General features: G+C 41.7%; 1 protein-coding gene across 3 annotated transcripts in view; it reads left to right on the forward strand.

Annotated features, from left to right (window-relative positions):
- Window positions 1–20721, forward strand: part of CSMD3 (CUB and Sushi multiple domains 3) — a 1166921-nt gene that overhangs the window by 1134217 nt on the left and 11983 nt on the right. For all 3 annotated transcript variants that reach the window (XM_074985642.1, XM_074985643.1, XM_074985644.1), the window contains 4 exons: window positions 2050–2161; window positions 8032–8211; window positions 12290–12355; window positions 16872–17030. In XM_074985642.1, the coding sequence (XP_074841743.1) occupies window positions 2050–2161; window positions 8032–8211; window positions 12290–12355; window positions 16872–17030 (517 nt within the window). The remainder of the gene's footprint in view (window positions 1–2049; window positions 2162–8031; window positions 8212–12289; window positions 12356–16871; window positions 17031–20721) is intronic.

Genomic DNA, 20721 nt, shown 5'->3' on the forward strand with positions numbered 1-20721 from the left:
AAGGAAAAGGGATGTATCCAAGTCTTTCTTCATTCAGAGAAAACTTGAATTTAAAAAAAATGAAAAAAATATTTATGAAACAAAGTGGAGAAAAAGTAGGTTCATATGTCATTTGTACTCATATGAAATTAATTTTGCTAAACATAGTGGTATTCATTTGAGCTACATACACACAGTCCCTCCCTTTTGGAAGGGTCATGCAAATGAGTGAGATTGGACATGCAAATAAGGCATGGATTTAACTATCTCATGCTTCATTTGCAAATTCCCACAAGATCTGGCTTCAAGAAGAGTCATTTCCGGAAGCCAAAGCAGCCATGTGGGTAAGGTTCCTTTGAAAGGAAATCCCCCTTTTGAAAGCACCCATCTTCTTATTTTGTTTCAGGAAGAAGTGTACTTTCGAAAGGGAGGGGTTTCCTTTTGAAGGAAACCCATTGACATGGCTACTTTGGCTTCCGGAAATGGCTCTGCCAGAAGCCAGATCACATGTGAATATGCAAAGGAGGCACAAATTATTTAAATCCGCATCTCATTTGCATTTCCAAGCTCAATCATTTACATGCGCCTTCTGAAGGAGAGAGGCCATGTAGACACAACTTTGGTGATTGGAACAGGAGAAAATAGATGCTTTCCTCAAAGACAGGATGCCAAAATATTTCTAAATGACACATTGCAATCAAATAGAACAGTGTATGAGAAATCTTGGTACAAAACTGTTTATTCAGAGAAATGGAAGGCTCATGTGCACTAATCTGTTACAAGCAAAAAACATATTGCCTGGTTCTCTAGTTTAGTTGATTTGATTCCGTGCTACTTTTATTAGCTAAAAGAGCAATGATATTATGATTCAGTGCAACTGTTAGTGTTTTCCAAATATATATATATTTCATTATGAAAACCTGATTTGTTGCATGTCTGCCAAAACTTATCAGCTAAAATAATTGTATAATCCAGTGGACATCGCAAAAAAAAAGGTGTTAAATTTTAATTCACATGCAGGTACTACACAGAGGTGTTGGGTGATCATTTAATTTCACCATAGTGAGAATACTGAGCAGAAATGGAATAGCACTGTAAAGTTTCTAACAATTGTTTACAGCAGTGAAGCACTATGTTTCACAGGATTCAATTGTTATGAAAGGTATGCATATTTTATCTTCTGGGGATCAAGAACTTTTATCAAGCCTTGCAACCTTAATCTGTTTTTTTTTTTATTGTAAATACATTGTACTATGGAAAGTTAGTATAAACTCTGCAACTGCTCCTTCAAACATGCATCAGAAGATACACAGTTCACTAGATGACACCTTTGACCAATGACTTCTATATATCTAAAGATATGTAAACACTTGTGCTTATTATATGAGTTAACAGTTCTCAGTGTATAATACATGGTCCTATACTTAGTGTACTCAAAAACAATGATACTACATGCGATTAGACACTATTTTTGCTTCACTTGCAAAGAATTATTTATAAAAAATATGTCCAGTGTAAAAGTGTAAGTTTTCATGTATTCACATTCTGTTATCTATTGAACATATTGATTGTTGTTCTCTTCTTAGAGTGAAAAAATAAAGTTAAATTTCCTCTAGGGCTAAAAGCTAAAAGGAAATGCTAAAGCCATAGAGGCTTGAGTCGGAAGGAACTATATCTAGTCAGCTAATTTCTAGTGCAACATTTTTCATGAGAATTTGCTGATTCCTTACAATTGACATATTTTAGAAGGGTGGTTCAATTTCAGAGAAGTTCCAGTGAAACTCAATACCAGTCGGGTTTTAAGACCTGCCTAATTTCCTGCCAGAATACTTACCCAGCTCCTTCGCAGCCACTGATAGTATAAGGAGGTGAGAGCCAGGAAGGCCTGTGTCACAGATTTGAAACTCACTGGCAATTTGGGCTTCCAGGCTCCCAAATAGAGTGCCTCAGAGTTGGCGCACCATTCTCTTTCAATAAGATTTTTGAAATATGAGGAGTTTGTTCCACAAAATATAATTACCTCTTGATATTTCCTTGTCAAACATCATTGTACTTTCACTGTTTTAATAGGTGGGAAATGTTGTTCAATTTCAATGTAAGAAAGGACACCTTCTCCAAGGATCTACAACTCGGACATGCCTCCCTGATCTTACGTGGAGTGGGATTCAGCCAGAATGTATACGTAAGTCATGTATGGAGAGAATAAATATTTTGTTATTAGTCTTGAGTTATAATTAGTTTCCCATGATAGGTTTTTAAAAATATCTTGACTTTAGTATATTTTTGAAAACTAGTGAAAAATAATAAATTAAGCTTTGGTTTTCCTAGTTCTATAATAAGTTGTAGAACTGTGAAAGATTAAAATCACATGAATATGGATAAATTGGGTCAAATAGTTAATACTGGTAAACATGAATTCTAGGACCGACTGAAATACATCGGCTGAATAGTCTCAGAGAGGTAGCTGTTTTAGAAAACAAGGAGTCCTGAGGCACTTTAGGGTATGTCTACACAGAAGTCTTATTTGAAACAGAACTACCAGGTTTAGTCTGAGGTTTCAAAGCACATGATCTGGTACTAAAAATAAGAAATTGTTTGAACCAATGCATCTGACAAAGTTAGTGTTTCCCCATGAAAGCTTATGCTCCAATAAATTTGTTAGTTTATAAGGTGCCACAGGTTTTCTCGTTGCTTTTGTGAATACAGACTAACATGGCTACCCCTCTGATACACATTCATATGAAATATCTCAACAAAGTGATTTTTCGCTTCCAAATTAGTCAGGCAATATTCTCTTTTCTTAAAGAACTTCCTTCTCTAGGCCTCACTTAATAATGATGAGGAGAGATGCTACACATTGGGTGCCAGGAGAGCATTGGACTTTAACATGAATAGGACAAAACTGCTTCAGTCTTTTCCCTTGTTGTTAATTGTAATTTCGGAGAGGATGAAGTGCCTTCCAGTTTTATCCCAAAGAAACTTCTCCTGTGTAGATTTATGCTATGATATGGCCAACGTAACTCCACTGATCAGGATGGTAGCATATTGAACAAAATCACATGTAATCTCTAAAGCCTTTCTAGCTCAAATACCTGTTCCAGATACAGGTTATGAACATGCGATTTATGAATATCTGGACATAGAAATGCTTATTTGCATCTTCAGGGAAGCAGGAAAATGGTGCAGGTGGGAGTGAGTGGCATGAGCATGGGCCAGGCAATGACAAGAAGCCACAGCACTTAGCCACCCCAGGCTCATTACTGGCTCCAGTAGCCACCATTCCCCACTTGTGGGCTCTTCACCCAACTCCCACTCACTAAAAGGTGTCAAGCAGCACAAGCATGGGCTGGAGGAGCAGGGAGCAACTGTGAATCCCAAGGATGGTGGCTGTAGGAGCCAGGACAGAGCCCTTGTGGGGGTGGCAGCTGGGGGATGAGGATGGGGGGGTGCTGCCAGAGTGTATGCTGCACCCACAGGTAAGGGGTAGCTGGGGGATGAGACTGGCTGTAGGAAATCTTGCAGAGCCTGTTGGGGAGTGAGGCGGGGTGGCTGGGGGATTTTCAGATGTTCCCTTCACAATCTCCATCTACCTCCTCATCTTCCTCTTAATTCAACCTGATGTTCCTCAAACTCAAAGCATAGATGAATAAGGAAAACATGTTCTTACTCAACTTGATTGCTTTTCTATTTTGTTTAATTACTAGTATTGCAACAATGTTGTTTGCTACTATTTTTCATTGCAAACATACAACGTATATTTCAACTACATTATGAATTAACGAAGCTTTTGTGGGTTAGCCTTGAACCTAACTATCATTTATAGCATTGTTTCCATGGGAAAATACGTTCCATGTTTCAAACAACTGACTTACCAAAGAACTTTTGGAATATAAACCATTTGTAAACTGGAGACTTCCTGTGTTTGTAGAGCTGCAACTTGGTGTTCACTTCGTACTTATACATTTCATTATGCCACGTCTCACCACTCTTCTCCCATCTCTAGACTGTTCCTGAGTCTCCTGAACTGGAATGATGCACAACCACTCAAGGAATTAAAAGTGCTTATTCACCAGTTTTGTAACTGGTATTCTGTACTGCACATGTCCATTCCATGGCACACCCTCCTACCTTGCTGTATCAGAGCCATGTAGAAAGGTCAGAGAGTGGTTGTGAGCAGCTCTGCCATTTATACGATTGCACAAGCACAAGGCCACAGGGAGCACATGCACTGCCCTGACTGGCAGGAAATTCTTGGACATGAGGGCTTGCAAACAGCTGAAGTGGAATGGACAAGTACAATATATCTCAGGGAACAATAGCTGCAGAACAGATTAGTAATAATTTTTCTTCATTTCCTGGTCTAAACTCCTGTTTAGTGATACTATGTGGTGTTAAGAAATTGTTGCAGTTTGTGTGGTGGGTAGTTGTCTGTTACTAGTGTTTGAGGCAATCTGTGTGTTTATATGCTGCTTGGGCCTTCCAGAAAATCTGAGCTCTTGGATGAGAAAGATCATATAAGTAATTGATGCCAATATTTTTACCTACCTGTCAAAAGCTGCATCTACACTAGCAAGTACATTTGGAAAATCTGGCCCTCTTTTGAAAAGCATGTGGAGCGTCTATACACAAAACATGCTCTTTTGAAAGAAAATCAAAGGAACCTGGAGCTGCTTTCAAAAGGGCTCCTCCAGTCCACTCCTGGGGCACAGAGACACCCTGGCCAGTGGCAACGATGCTCTATGCTCTCTGCATCCACAGAGACCCAGAAACCCCATGGCAGGTAGCTGAGAGCATGCTGCAAAGGCATGAGCCACAAGCCACACATTCTCATGGTCCTCCTCTTGAATGCTGAAATACAGCCATGGCCAGCAGCCGGCCACCCCAGGAGCCCTAGGGCCCTCCCTCAAAGCCCTCACAAAGCTTGCAGGATCCCAGCCAACCACCAAATAAGAGGGCACCCTCCTAGACAGAGACAGAGCTCAGGGACTTCCTTGGGCTGTGGAAGGAGGAGAAGGTCTTCTGGGAGATGGGTGGCAAGTGGCGGAACACGGCAACCTTTGCCTTCCTTGCCACCAGACTGGCTATGGGAACACCCAGCCTGCAGCCAGGAGGAGGTGTAAAGCAAACTACAGGAGTTCTGGCAGGGCTATGCCTGGGTCCAGGTTGAATCAAGCCAGTCGAGGCAGGTCCCGCAACCTGCCCCTACTACTGGGAGCTCTGGAACCTCCTGGGTCCCGAGGGTGGCTTGTTGCCATCTGCCATCCTCGATGTTGTGGTGGACAAGCTGCATCCCAAGTCCAAGGAGGAGCTGGGACCCCAGGGCAGCCCCTCCCAGCTGGGCACTGAGCCAGAGCTGCCATCCAGGGACTTAAGCAATGGGGAGCTGGTCATCGACCTACCATTCCAGTTGTCGAGCCAGTCAACAGCCAGCAGGGCTTTGCCAAATTTCAGTGAGGGATCCACTGCTAAGTACCCAGTGGGTTGCACACCCCAGCTCGCAGTGCAGAGGCACCACAGTTGCCAGTGGGCCACCCACATGCCCAAAGGACCTGGGCTGAACACATCCCAGATGGCCTTGGCTTCCAATGGCCATGTCTACACGTGCCCCAAACTTCGCAATGGCCACGCAGATGGCCATTTTGAAGTTTACTAATGAAGCGCTGAAATGCATATTCAATGCTTCATTAGCATGCGGGCGGCAGCGGCACTTCGAAATTGACGCGGTGCATCTTGTCCAGACGGGGCTCCTTTTCGAAAGGACCCTACCTACTTCGAAGTCCCCTTATTCCCATCAGCTCATGGGAATAAGGGGACTTCGAAGTAGGCAGGGTCCTTTCGAAAAGGAGCCCCATCTGGGCGAGACGCGCGGCGGCAAGCCGCGTCAATTTCGAAGTGCCGCTGCCGCCCACATGCTAATGAAGCGCTGAATATGCATTTCAGCACTTCATTAGTAAACTTCGAAATGGCCATTTGCGTGGCCATTTCGAAGTTTGGGGCACATGTAGACATAGCCAATATGTGGCAATGGCCATCAGCGACACTGAACACCCATCCCCATAGACAATGCTCCATCCCATGACCCATGTTCATGGCTGGGTAAAGTAAGGGGTGGATGTGTGGGGGGGGGGTCATGGTGAGGGGTGTATGTGCAGAGGGGGACTGCATGAGATCGCTGTACAGGGGGGTGGTCACTGGGACCCATGAACAAAGGTCTCACGGAGGGCCTCTCTAGTGTGGACCCCATCCCAGTGGGCCTGGTGACATGCAGCAGTGGCCAACTGTTCATAGCTGGGAGCGGACTCACACGCCCCACCCACCCACCTGCCCCCGGACAAACACCTTTCCCTTCCCCTCCATGATGTTATGAAGAGCACAACAGTCACCCCCACCTGGGGGACATTCCAAAGCCCGACCTCCAGGTATGTGAGGAGGCACCTGAACCAGTCCTTCAGGTGCCCAGAGGCTCACTCAACAGTGTTGCAGGCCTGGTTCAGCTGGGTGTTGGAAAGCTCCCAGGTGTGCTCAGTAAAGTCACATCAGCCAGGGCTGCAGGAGTACACAGCGCCCACTACCAGGGTGAGGGACATAGTGACATCCCCAGCTGGGAGCTCCCACTGGGCTATGTATGTCCCAGCCTCCATTCACCTGTAGAGGCCAAAGTTCCAGAACACATGGGCATCATGTGTTTGGCCTGCCTAGCCCACATCAATGTCCATGAACTGGCCCTTGAAGTCCATCAGTGCCTGGAGCACTACTGAGTGGTAACCTTTCATGTTGATATAGCAGCTGGCACTGTGTTCCAGGGCACAGATGGGGATATGTGTCCCATCCAGGACAACAAGCAGTTCAGGAATCTGACCATGGCAAACCTTATGACAGCCATGTCCACACCCTCCAAGCAAACAAACCTGTGGAGCAGCATGGCATTGATGGAATGGATGACCTGCATGGGAGAGAGGGCATGCACTCACCTGAGAGCACAACAGGATGTGCCTGACCCCTTCTCTCATGTCCCTTCTCATCCCCTTCTGGCCCCCTCCCCCATGCTCCTTCCCAGTCCCCCCTCCCATGCCTCCAGTCGCCAAGAGTCCATCTTGCCTGGGAGCCCCTTCCCTGTGGCAGGTGTGTGACCCGAGCATGCGTTACCTCCATGAAGACAGTCCCAATGATGGCCTTGCTCACACCTAATTGATGCCCCATAGACTGGTAGCTGTCTGGGGTGGCCAGCTTCCAAACATTGATGGTGACCTGTTTCTCGAGCGGAAAGGCAGTCTGCATGTGCATGTCCTGGTGTCTGAGGGTGGTGGCAAGTCAGTGGCAGAGCTCCTGGAGGGAAGGTCCACTTGCTTATCTGACAATTCTGCAGCCATCTGGTGTCATCCCAGTCCCCCAAAACCAGCTGCTTTCACCAGTTGGAGCTGCTGGGGTGGCTCCAGAAGCATTGGGGCACTTGGTGGGGGTGCCAGAATATTCCTGGGTAGAGGGCGCCAGGCCATGGCAGGGAGGCTTGCCCCCAATAGGAGGTGAAGGGCAGCCACAACCACCATGGCCAGCTGTCTGACCACAGCCTCTAGGGTGGCCAGCTCTAGTAGGATGAGCAGCTGATGGAGCTCCATCAGGTGTTGTGCTGGCTATCTGGTCCCTGCACAGGCTCTGTGTTGCTTGGAGAAGATCAGTAGGCCTCAGATTGTGCAGGGTGACTGTTTGGGAGAAGTGTTCTAAGGGAGCGGCTGGCTGTGGGCCCCGAAAGGGCTTGTCAGACATGCAGCCCCATCCACAGTATTTCTTGATCCATTCTTTCAAAAGAGCACATGTAGTTGTATGGACGCTGTCTTTCGAAACAGTGAAGCAGTCTTTTGAAAGAGCGGATTGAAGGCTCGATCCGCTTTTTGTGTGTAAAAGCGCTCTTTCGAAAGACAATCTTCTAGGGGATATCTTCTGGAAGCTCATCTTTCAATAGAGTGCTGTAGCGCAGATGTAGCTACAATGTTTGAGTTTTTTTCTGAAATATTTTTAGTATTGCAGCTAAAAAGTAACAAAGTTTCTTTGTAGCTCACAGCTGTAAACAACCAGAAACTCCAGTCCATGCGAATGTGGCTGGAATGGATCTTCCTTCACTTGGTTATACATTGATTTATACCTGTGAGCCGGGCTTCTTCCTAGCAGGAGGATCAGAGCACAGAGTCTGTAGATCTGATGGCACATGGACTGGAAAAGTTCCAGTTTGTGAAGGTAACCTCTTCTGCTTCCCAACCTCCTCTGCTTTCCCAACATTAATTTTGCCTCACTTGCTATTTTGTAACAGTATATTGTATAAATATATGTGTTTAAAATCTTTATTTTGCCTTATCTTTTTCTATATTTCAAATAATAGCATTATTTGTTTGTGGATGAAATATTCAAAAACATGCACTTGACTTAACATATACATGTTAGTGATTTTCATGGAGAGTCAGGTTCCTACGTGTTTTTTCAAAATGGGAGTCAGATTCCTGAATCTCCTGTACCCTACATCCACATACAAGGCACATGCATTGTACAATATCTTGTATACATCTCATATCAATTAGAACTCTAGACACCCATCTATATTACCATAATTTTGTTCTTTCCAAAACTACAGAACTCTGATATGCAGAGCTGATGTTGGTTTCCCCGGGGTTATAGAACTTACTGCACAGAAAAGTCTCTGGGAGACTTACTTTCCATGTAAGAAGAAAAAGATGGCATGTTGAGAAATAAACAGGCAAATTTAGTCTACATTAAATTAGGAATTTAAGTAAACAGCAGGAAGAACAGTTGAAGCTAAAGATAAGCTCTTGATGTACCAAGGGGCTTAATGTAGGAATAACTGGCCAGCTGCAAACAGAACACAAGCCCTTTGTGGTGTTCAGGTGTAGTCTTCCTTTCTAAAAGTGACAAGGTGGCTATGGATGCATCATGGAAGATGTAGTTGGGTCAGAGAACCTGAAAATAGAAGAGAAGAGTGCTGTTAGATACCCACACTACCACTTCCACAAAATAATATGCCATGGGACAGAAAGGTATTTTAATATTGAAGAGTTTCAAAATGAAATATTTTAGATCAGTATCATACATTGAAATGAAACATTTCAATCTGGGAATATTTAAGGTTTTTGTTTTGATCAAAAATTCCAAAATAAAATGTTTTGCCATTAAAAAAATAAAAAATTCTGTAATTTTTGATCCATGAACTTTTTTGATATTTAGGTTTTTGTCCTGATCCAGAACAAAATCAGTGTTGAAATATCACAGTTTCCCAAAAGATAGAAGTGTCAATGTTTACTGAGCTCAGCTACATATTTTAATTGAAAATATTCTCAAGATAAAAATATTATCAGAATATTCCAAATATAACAAAAAAACCCACTTTTGGTAACTATGGTATGTTTCTATTGTCTAATTTCTATAGTTTTACTTCAGAGTTGTCTGAATCTGAATTTAATTCTCCTACCTATGTTTGAAAGGTTTTAATATTTTCCCTGCTAATTCAGATACACTTTAGGGTAATACAGAATTTGTTCCAAGAAACTTTTTCTGATGCTTTCAAAATAAACAACAATAGCTGCCTAAAAGTGATCTACTGTAACCCATTTGACTGAAACCATAGTGGAAATGACGTGTTTTCACTTTCTGTTGGGATTGTGTTAGAGTTAGAATTTGGTTCCCCTACAGAGGCAAGCTAAATGGCATTGTTCAGTGTCGGAGTATCTAGAGCATTGGCAAGAGTACAGCTACAGTAGCTGTGGCCAAGCTCCAGTTTTCAGGGGTAGGAATCTGTATTCTCGCAGCTCCTTTTGTCTATGCCTTATACAAAATTAGTCTCTGGCTACAGTGCTAGATAAATTCAGTTTTCTTAAAATCGATTTTGTAAAGCTGCAGCTTATAAATTTGAATGTGAGTATCCTCACCTCCCTGCAAAGTCCCAACAAATTCAAGTTAGTGCTGCCACACTAAATCCCTAAATATTGACTTTTGCAGCAGTGCATTATGGGAACCTATCCCACAGTTCCCTCAGCCCCATAACATTCTGGTTTTTTTCACTGGTGTGGCAAGGGAAAAAAAGGCCCACAAGTGGTTGTGGGTATGTGATGTCATCTTCCCATTTCTTCTTGCCCTCATTCCCCTCTCATGGAAAGCAAATTACCATTTTTTCAGAGAGACACTTCACCCTGGCAACAGCCAGCCCCTACAATCTTTACCTGGTGGGGGGGACTTCCCCCCCAGACAACAGCCAGCCCCTGCAGTCCTTGCTGAGAAGTGAGGAAACTCTCCTGGTGACAGCCAGCTCCCAAAATCTTAAATTCACAGGCTTCTTGTTCCCTTACTTCCTTCACACCTGGAGAGCATCAGAGATGCAAGTGGCCAGAATGGACACCTGGGGAGCATTGTGGGATACATGTGGGAAGCCTCTGCAGGCCAATAAAAACAGTTTAAATGGAAGCTGTTTCCACACTACTATTAATCCGAACACTTACATTCAAACTTCCTGGTAACCCCACTCAGGTAGTCAGAGTAAGAATATTGGCTGTAACATCCCTTAAATTAAAATTAATGGTATTTGATGTGTGAACAGTCACAATTTAAAATTGATCCAAGTGCCTTAGATTCAAATTTATGCTGTAGTGTAAGCATAGCCTCAGGTATTGCGGGTTGAAGACCTGTACTTTTAATGTTTCCCCTGTTTACACAAGAAATCAGAATTCCAGCCCCTAAGCAATAAGCCATTTCTTGTCAGTGGGTGTTAAGAGTGGGCTACTAAGAACTTCAATATAATTTCAAAAGCAGGAGGTGACACATTAACAATTTAGATTCTTGTTTCTTTGCTTTTACCTGGAACATTTGATTGATTTTTATTTTTTTTAAGTCTTGGCATTTGTAAGACAAGTTAATGGGTCAGGAGGTGGTTAAAATTAATATTCTTACTTCTTGCTGTTCAGTATTACAGGAAGATGAGAAGAACAATGTATTCAAAATTACTAACTCTTATTAGAGTGAAATATAGAATTCACTGAGGGACATTTCCAATTTTACATATTACATGAAGAGAGATTAAAAGCTATGTTCCTCCCAGAAAATAGTTAGAAAAAAACATTATATTCTCTTCCTCCCTCCTCCCCACAGTGAAGATGATTTTTTTTTCAAAATGACTTAAGCTGCGTCTACACGTGCACGCTACTTCGAAGTAGCGGCACCAACTTCGACGTTAGGCGGCGAGACGTCGAAGTCGCTAACCTCATGAGGAGATAGGAATAGCGCCCTACTTCGACGTTGAACGTCAAAGTAGGGACCGTGTAGACGATCCGCGTCCTGCAACGTCGAAATTGCTGGGTCCTCCATGGTGGCCATCAGCTGGGGGGTTGAGAGATGCTCTCTCTCCAGCCCCTGCGGGGCTCTATGGTCACCGTGGGCAGCAGCCCTTAGCCCAGGGCTTCTGGCTGCTTCTGCGGCAGCTGGGGATCTATGCTGCAGGCACAGGGTCTGCAACAGTTCTCAGCTCTGTGTATCTTGTGTTGTTTAGTGCAACTGTGTCTGGGAGGGGCCCTTTAAGGGAGCGGCTTGCTGTTGAGTCCGCCCTGTGACCCTGTCTGCAGCTGTGCCTGGCATCCCTATTTCGATGTGTGCTACTTTGACGTGTAGACGTTCCCTCGCTGCACCTATTTCGATGTTGGGCTGAGCAACGTCGAAGTTGAACATCGACGTTGCTGGCCCTGGAGGACGTGTAGACGTTATTCATCGAAATAGACTATTTCGATGTTGGCTGCACGTGTAGACGTAGCCCTAAAGGGAGAAAATAGTTGACTCCCTTTCATCTGAATTAGGGGGATCAAACATATTAAAGTGCTCTCAGAAATATACGTGTCCATTGTACAGAAGATCTAACTCCAGTGCAAGACTCTTGGATTTTGACTCTTCATTCCAGAAAACCAGAAATTTTGAGCAGTTCAGTTCCATCAAGTAAAATCTGTTTGCATGAGTCAAGTTTCGAGTTGAAAGGGATAGCTTCATTTTACTCATTCAAAGAGTCTGATAGTCCCTATATAGAATGTTATATAGCATTATACAAATACATATTTTTTCTGAAATTCTCTGAATATGCACTGATGTATATGTTTTCCCCGTCTTTGGTGATATTTGATATAATTTTGTAAAATCACAGTCCTTTAAGTTGATCCTGTGCGATAAGAAATTAAGGGTAGAAATTTAAATGCCTATGTGATTTAGGAGCAGATGTCCCATTGAATGTCTTCAGATAATTCATTACCCATTTTTGTTGTTCTTTCAACAGCTGGATCAAAAATTTTGGTGAAAGACCCTAGACCAGCTTTGGGAACACCAAGTCCTAAACTTAGCGGTGAGTAGTTTGACTTTATCTCCAGGGCCCAAAGGTCCATTGCCTGTACTCCCCAGAGTCATTTACTTCGGTGTGGTGTCTGTAAAATGGTACCAGATTAATAACATTGTTTCAGACACATTTTTTACAGGTGTATATGATTAACAGGTGAAGGACAGTGTCTTAATCTAACTCTTAGCCCAAGAATATTCAATCTTAAACTAGTATATGATAAACAAAGCACTTTAGTAATCATAATCAACAGACATCAAAGAAGGTGTTAAGTAAAGTTATGACACCTTATGTTTTCAAAATTGTGTGATGATTCCTTCCCAACTTAGGTTCTCTAAATATTGCATATAGTTTGGTTGCTCTTTACCACCCTCTCTTATTGTATTTTTCCAAATATATTTGTCATGTGAGTTTAGTTTGTGGGCATTTGGAATCTATTTTTATCAGAAAGAGGAAATTCTTATCTGTTTAGCTTACCAAAGAGAAGACTGAGAGGTAACTTTATTGCAGTGTAGCTGTACTTTCACACGCTGAAAATAAACAAGGTACTAAAAGGATATTTAATCAAGAGCAGAAAGTCATAACAAAAACCAGTTACTGAAAGCTGAAGTCCCATAAATTCAGGAAAGAGGGGCTGATTACACTGAAATTAGACATGTCACTTTTTTTTTTTTTTTTTTTTTGTTTTTTGGAAAATGAGAGTGATTAGCCATTAGAAAGTACTATTCTGGGGCAAGTGATGGATTCCCTGTTTCTTCTTGTCTTCAGATAAAAATCTGGCTGCCATTCTGGAACATGCTTTAGACAGCCTTCCCCACCCTACCACAAATTCTGGGCCCAATGTAGGGGTAATTTGGTGAAATGTAATGCCCTGGAATATACAGAAGCTGGGACAAGGAGCTCTAATGGCCCATTCCGCCTTATATTCTGTGAATCTGTGAATCTTAGGCAAAGTCTGCTTTAGGATTAGGCCTCACCAACTTCTGTGCGTCCATTAAATTCCACTGGCTTCAGTAGTCAGACTGACTGGTGCCCACTACCTAATCCAGAGAATCAGTACTAAGATATAAAGTATTTTGCTTAATTTGTGTCTCTTTATTTGACATAGATCAGTATATAACTAATGCACACATTTATTTAGACCTAGAACTTAATCATTACCTACTTTTGTATTTTACCTTATTTATTTATTTATTTATTTTACATTTAAAACACACAAAAAACCCTGTGTGATTTTTCTTTCTGTGAAACCAGCCCTTCTGTCCTGATGTCTCACTCTGTATTGAAATGCATATTTATATTCTGGTTGCCTTTACCACTGCTAAAGTCTGCGACTATGTGAAAAAAGAAACATGTTCTTCTATGTCAGAAACCAGAGCGGTAGCTGAGTTAGTCTGTGTTTTCAAAAACAACAAGAAGTCTTGTGACACATTATAAACTAGCAGATATTTTGGAGTATAAGCTTTTGTGGGCAAAGAACCGCTTTGCCAGATGCATCTGATGAAGTGGGTCCTTGCCCACAAAAGCTTATGCTCCAAAATATCTGTTAGTCTACAAGGTGCCACAGGACTTCTTTTTCTTTCTGTGTCAGACAAATTCATATGTGCATGTCCATAGTTTTCAGTACTATGTAAGGCTGGTAAGTTAGTAAAATATAAGAACCTTTTTTACAGATTTGAGGAGTACATGGGGCATAAAGACATTTTAAAGCTGAGCAGTATATGAACTGGCATACCTGTTGCATAAACAACTTCCACCAGTACTGACTGAGGTTTAACTAGCGTGGCTTGGGATTTAATAATAGAGATACAGTCAAAGTATGTTTGACCTGCAGAACATGTGTAGTAAAGCTAAACGTTTGAAGAATTTTTGAGTCTAACCACACATGTTCATATACGGCTACCAAGCCAGTCCCAGGATGTTTTTAGTAGGAAGGGAGTAGGAGCTTTGAGTTTTGTTTTGTTTTGTTGTTTTGTTCTGAAGAACTGCTTCGATCTCCATTAGAGTGCAGTAAACTAAAGTACTTTCTGGACATAATATCCCCTTTTTTTTTCCAAGAGAAGCTTGAGATTAAGGAGACCTTTATTCAGCTTTAAAATGTCTTTATGCCCCATGTACTCCTCAAATCTGGTTTTCAGTGCTCTCTTCTCTTGGACCAACTTCAGTGTCTCCTGTGTAATCCATTTCTTATTGATCTTCTCTTCTTCTGGAACAGTATGCTCAATTGCCTCTTCTATCGCCGTGGCTATCCCTTCAACTCTCTTATCTAGGTCTTTTGCATATCGCAGGAACTTTGTTTCACAGCTTGGTTCCCAAATTGGTCTATGGAAAAGCAGTGGCATCCCAAGATAGAGTCTAGAGATGTGGTCACATCACATGACCTTGTAGAGTCAAAGTGGCCATTACTCAGAGGATTGCAGATAGAAGAAAAGGTTCTCCTAAGGTCTATTGCTATTTTTGCCTAATAACTCATTGCCCTGAATAGGCCTTTCCCTATAATAAAAGCATGTTGATTAGTGGCATTCCCCAGCAGAAAATAAATGTTGAAATACAGCTATGTAGTCAATATTCACAATGTCAGGTACAAAAAAATATATACATGCATAAAAACAGGATAATCATATTCAATAAATCTTAATCCTTTTCAAGGCATCTGACATGACCCATCTTGTATAAAATGCATTATAATTATGTAATAATCTTGTCTTCATAATATCACTGTAAAGAATGTGGGGTTCTGTGTCACATACTCCATAAAGGATTTTAATTTCTTTCTTCCTCCATTGTGCATGCCTGCCAGATTTAACAGGGCCTGCGTCAGCCATTAACACCTTTTGGCACAGAAAAGAGCTAGTTTTCCATTTGATAAATAAGGAAATTACTGTTTGGCTGGTGTTAGAGACATCAAAATCTGTTCTTTGATATTGCTAGAGGACTTAATTCATCTGCTTAATTACTATGCACATGCACAAATATACACATTACTATATATAATAGCAATTTCTCTCTCTCTCTCTCTCTCTCTCTCTCTCTCTAGTAATTAAGTAGATGAATTAAATCCTCTACCAATATCAAAGCACAGATATTCATGCCTCTAAATTATTGTAACTAATATAAAGGAAGTTTGTATGGTCTATGTATGTATAGGTGTGTATCTGCAGAGAACAGACCTTTCTAATCAGTTCTGCCAAATGACCTTTACACGTAGTTCCTTTATTTTTTTATTTTGTTTTGTTTTGTTGAAAGAAAAATTACATGGGACATACATGCTTCTGGCTAGTGGTGACTCCAGTGGTCATGATAGAACTTGCTTATTTCTCCTTGTATAATTTCTAAGTCTATAAACCATCCTGAACTGTAAGACAGTATCTTGCTGGATAGAATACTACACTGAGAATAAAGGGACACCGATTTCACCGTTAGCCTGCTGTCTAATTTTGGCCTCCCTTTTTGCATCTGTAAAGTTGAGATAATGACACCTCCTCTGCAAGGCACTTTGAGATGTGCTTATAACAGTCAGCATTGTATATGAGATGGGTACTGCATCCACATATTTTTAATGTTAGTCTGCACAGGGGTCTTAAACTTTCTGCAATATGGGGCTGAGTATTGAATCTGGTCAGTTTGAGTTGGTGAGTGTCTTCAGCCATTATAAAGTGCCCTAGGTTATAATGGATAAAGGTTATCTTTACCCTAGTAAGATCCATGTGAGTGTCTTCAGAATACCAAAAGAAACTGCTACATGTGTTTGAGTGGTATGTTGCTATACAACATCACACAGAATCACACACAGAATCACAGGGCTGGAAGGGACCTCAGGAGGTCATCTAGTCCAGCCCCGTGCTTCAAGCAGGATCAACCCCCACTAAGTCATCCCAGCCAGGATGATCCATTTTACAGTGGGGTGCATATAAAATGCTCACCAGTATAGATACAAACAAGAGAAGTCCATTTCCTCCTTCTTCAATGATTTCTTCAGAATTTTTTGTGCATAAGATGTGACTTATTTTTTGCTCTTGATAAAACTTGCAGCGGTTGTGTTTAAGCTGTTAGAGACAAAATAAATCTGCTTAAGTAACTTTCCCATTAAGATTAGGAGTTTGCTCCCAATGTCCATCTTTGTGATTTCATTGTGGCCTAATTTGAGTATGTGATTTTTAACATTTAAAGAACAGGATTTGTGCACATACATGTAGAGCTAGCTGTATGATCTCCGCGTATGATGGAATGTAAAATCTTGGTATTGAGCAGAATCTGGCATTTTGTATATGGCTATTAAATTTAGACCTTATGAAGTTAATCTTGTGTTACAACGTGTCCATTGTTGTGACAAATAGAGGTTTACAGGTGGATGGGTTCTTATATGTCATAATTATTCTATATCACTCAGAGGTATGTTTGCGGAGATACATAAAAAAAATGAAGAGAGAGAAAAATGTTCATATTCTATCAAACATTCGGTTGGGGAACTCTGTATACTCTAAATAATGAAGTCCACATTAACATATGTTTTATATCTCTACAGTTCCTGATGATGTATTTGCCCAGAATTATATATGGAAAGGATCTTACAATTATAAAGGCAAGAAACAGCCTATGACTTTAACAGTAACCAGTTTCAATTCATCATCGGGGAGAGTAAATGCCACACTTAGTAATAGCAACATGGAACTGCTACTTTCAGGTACCACATCAAAAAAACTTATTTAAATGTTTTTTTCTCTTCTGATCCCCATCATTTGTGAAAAAATATTTACACTTTTTACAATAAAATTCTATCAAAAATACCCTACAGCCTAAGTTTTACAGAATATTGATTGATTTACATTACAGTTATTCTTTGAATGATATCCATTCCTCTTTGTTCATGCACAGTGCCCTAGAGTGAGAAGTTTTTAACTTAATGGTGCCCTTCAGTACAACTGGTGCCTTGTGCTGCTGCACCATGGTATAAACTGCAGAGCTGACCCTGACCTACTAGTTCTTTCTTATCGTAACAAAAGAGAAAGCCGTGCTAGTCTGTATACTATCAAAACAAAAAAGCAGTCAAGTAGCACTTTAAAGACTAATACAATAATTAAGATTAATTAGATTAATTAACTAAATAGATTGGCTTAATCTCACTCTTGACTCCACCCTCCCCCGCCCCTCTACTCTCTGATTTACTCAGCTTGATAATTTTTTTTTCTGATTTGTCCACCTTGATTACTAGTTTTGGTTCTCTGTGCCTTAATATTGAGTCTGTTCTGGTATGGCTATAGTCTGAAGAAGTAGGTCTATCCCATGAAAGCTCACCTAAAAAATTATTGTGTTAGTCTTTAAAGTGCTACTTGACAGCTTTTTTCTTTCTTATCATTCATGATCAGTTGTTGTAGAACAAGCCAACGTGCTCCAAGTTCTCCCTTCCAGGGAGTTTATTTCTTCTGTGTAGTCTCATCAATGGTTAGTTAGAGTTACAGAGTGGGTTTTATTTGTTTTTTATTTAGCACAATTAGATTGTTGATTCCCACTTGTTCTGGGTGCCAGCTCCCAGGACAGGGATATGCCTTGATCTCCAAGGTTTAAGGTTTGCACCAACTTTATTAATCTTCTGCTTGTAAGTGAACTTCATTCCAGGTGTCTAAAGTGACTTTGTGAGTGTTACATTAGAGACGATTTGCCAAATCTATTCAGACTTTGAGCCCTGGTCTGAAGTATAAGGAGATGAGACTCCATTATCTGCTAATGGAGACTGTCTTGTACTCACTGTCTGAACCTTCCGACAGAATACTTCTACCTCCATTAGAAATGCACCTCAAAACACTATGGCAGCTCAGTGCTTTTTTCCTTCCCTGGTGCCAAGAAAGAAGCACAGACAGCTATGTCAAAAGGGATGAATTTAGAGTGGTTTATTTTTTTTCCTTTATAATGGAAAAACTAACTCCTTATTATACTATCTGAGTATCTCACATTATTAATGGAACGTCCCTAGCTCCCAGTGAAGTAAAGTATTAACCCTGTTTCACAGGTGGGGAGGTGAGACACTGGGAATGTCCAATGACTTGCTCAAGGTCTCTTGTGAAGTGTGTGGCTGAGCTGATTTTGAATCTCTGTCCCCTGAGGACAAGACTAGAACTCTAGCCATTAAGCTTCCCTTTTATAAGATCCCATAAGCTCTGTTTTATTCTATGTCTAGTTCCACACAACTTGCTTTGTTCTACCATTGTTTCTGGTTATCTTCACCTCCTTCACATTATTTTATTACTATTTTTTTTCCTCCTGGTGCCCCAGATTTCTGTTCATCCTGCAATGTTCTATCTTCCTTCCGTCTTCTCCTGCACTACCTCTTCTCATACCATCGATAGAAGGTTTCCCCTCATCTGCTCCCACAGCTGTCTTGGCTTCCCCAAATCTGCATGTCTATGTCTGTTGCCACTCCACACGACAAGATATTAATACATTTTTCTCCTCCCAGGCAGAGATGAGGCATTTCACTAGCTCTGTGCTTCTACCTAAGGAATTAGAAAAGACCGTCAGGAGCAGGTTCAGCTGTGCAAAAGTGCCACAATTAAATTACTTGTTACATATGCCCAGCTGAAGCACTGTCTTGTCCTTCAGGGATTCAGTTGCCAGCTGTCAGTGGAGTTCATCAGCCTTTAAGCGAGGAGTGCCTGCCAATCTACCCATGTAAATTAGCACAGAACAACAGTGGTTGTCCTTGTGGAGCCTATCCCTCCCCTCTCCCACTACACTCTCCCATTCCTTGGTGGAGCCTGTGTGTGCTCCTTACACCTCATTAGAGTTTTCCAGAAAAATGGTCCAAGGAATTTATTAGGGAAAATAATTTATTCATACTATCCAAATCTGTCAGTTTACTTTCAGGTTTTAATGTATTCCTGATTGAAGTCATTATTTGGCAGTCAGAGGAGAGAGCTAGCAACGTTTGGGCTTGTGCTACCTTCATATTAATTATAACTATATGCTGATCATATTCTGTGATAATTATCTTAGTGAAATGCTGACCCAGTGAAAATCAAGTAGCAGTAACGCTCTGAATATTATCTGAAATAACCTGTCAATTTCCAGTACACTTTACATAATAGTTGTCCATTCTGTACATATGTGTGCTTATCTTGCAAACACCATGCATCCTAAACCCCTCAGAGTTTCTTACAAAGGGTTTGGGACTGCCATGCACATCTGGTCTGTTCTTAACAGGGACTTTGTGGTTGGTCTGTCTATCTTTAAGGGTGTCTGTTTTTTCTCAGATTATCAGCCAATCAGACAGGCCTGTCTTCACTGCACCTCTCACCCTCCTCCTCCTCCAGGCAGATGTTTTCTCTCCTCCATCATCTCACATACTAGTGTCTGCTGGCTGCTCTGGGAATTGTCATGGCAGTGAAACACCCCACGAGGCACACTGCTGTGCTACCAATTGAAAGGGAGGCAGAAGTCTCTGACACAGTGTGTATTCATGTGTGCATGTCTGTGGGGAGGTCCTATAGGACCCAAATGGAGCCCAAGGTGCTCCTCTTAACATCCTTCTCTCACTCCTTGCAATCTCTGTAGCCCTCCAAGTCCCCTACTACACAGTAATATTCACCTCTCTCCCCTTTTACCATGCACCACAGAACTCCCATGCTGCATATGTGGTATCATTGTGTTTCCCATCCCTGCCCCAACACACCACTCATCTCCACAGCAGTGCACACTATGGAGCATTGGTCATCCTTCTCAGAAAATGCAGCCAACATCTGCCTACTCAGTTTAAACATTTGAAAATCTCTAGAGAACTCGCCCCTTCCCCTCTACCGCAGGTGCTTTCCAATGCACATACTGGCACACATGTGCACATGCACACACACACATGCCTTCTGTCCACTTGAGGAGCAGAGGGAATGCTTAGCTTCACAGAGATTGCTGTCATCCCCATCCTTCTGCCCATAGTCTGGGTGCCATCATGAGGGAATAAAGCCACAGAGTTGCACAATCCAAACCAAACTGTGGTCTACAACTGAGAATTTCAAGGAAGAAATTTAAAGTTCCAACACTGTAAAACATGGGATAATTAATATCGATGGGGGGTGTCCTGCCAAGCACATGAAGTTCCAAAATCCACAGGAAATCTCTTTGCCAAGCCTGTGTACCTCGAGACATCCAAACTGAGGTTCTCTTACTTTTCATGACTTCCAGCTTCACACACACATCCAATACTGGCAACATGGCTGCTAAATAGAGGATTATACAAAGATGCCATGGAGCAAACATGAACTTTGCTTTGGGCAGTATAATTTTCCATTGTGTTTTCATTTTAAAAATGCTCAAGTTTTCTCAGGCAACATGCTCCTGAGGGAGGGAGCTCCTTGGCTATGCTTCCCAAACTCCAGAAGATGCCT

This window comes from Carettochelys insculpta, chromosome 2 (assembly GCF_033958435.1).
Source record: "Carettochelys insculpta isolate YL-2023 chromosome 2, ASM3395843v1, whole genome shotgun sequence".
Classification (NCBI taxonomy): domain Eukaryota; kingdom Metazoa; phylum Chordata; order Testudines; family Carettochelyidae; genus Carettochelys; species Carettochelys insculpta.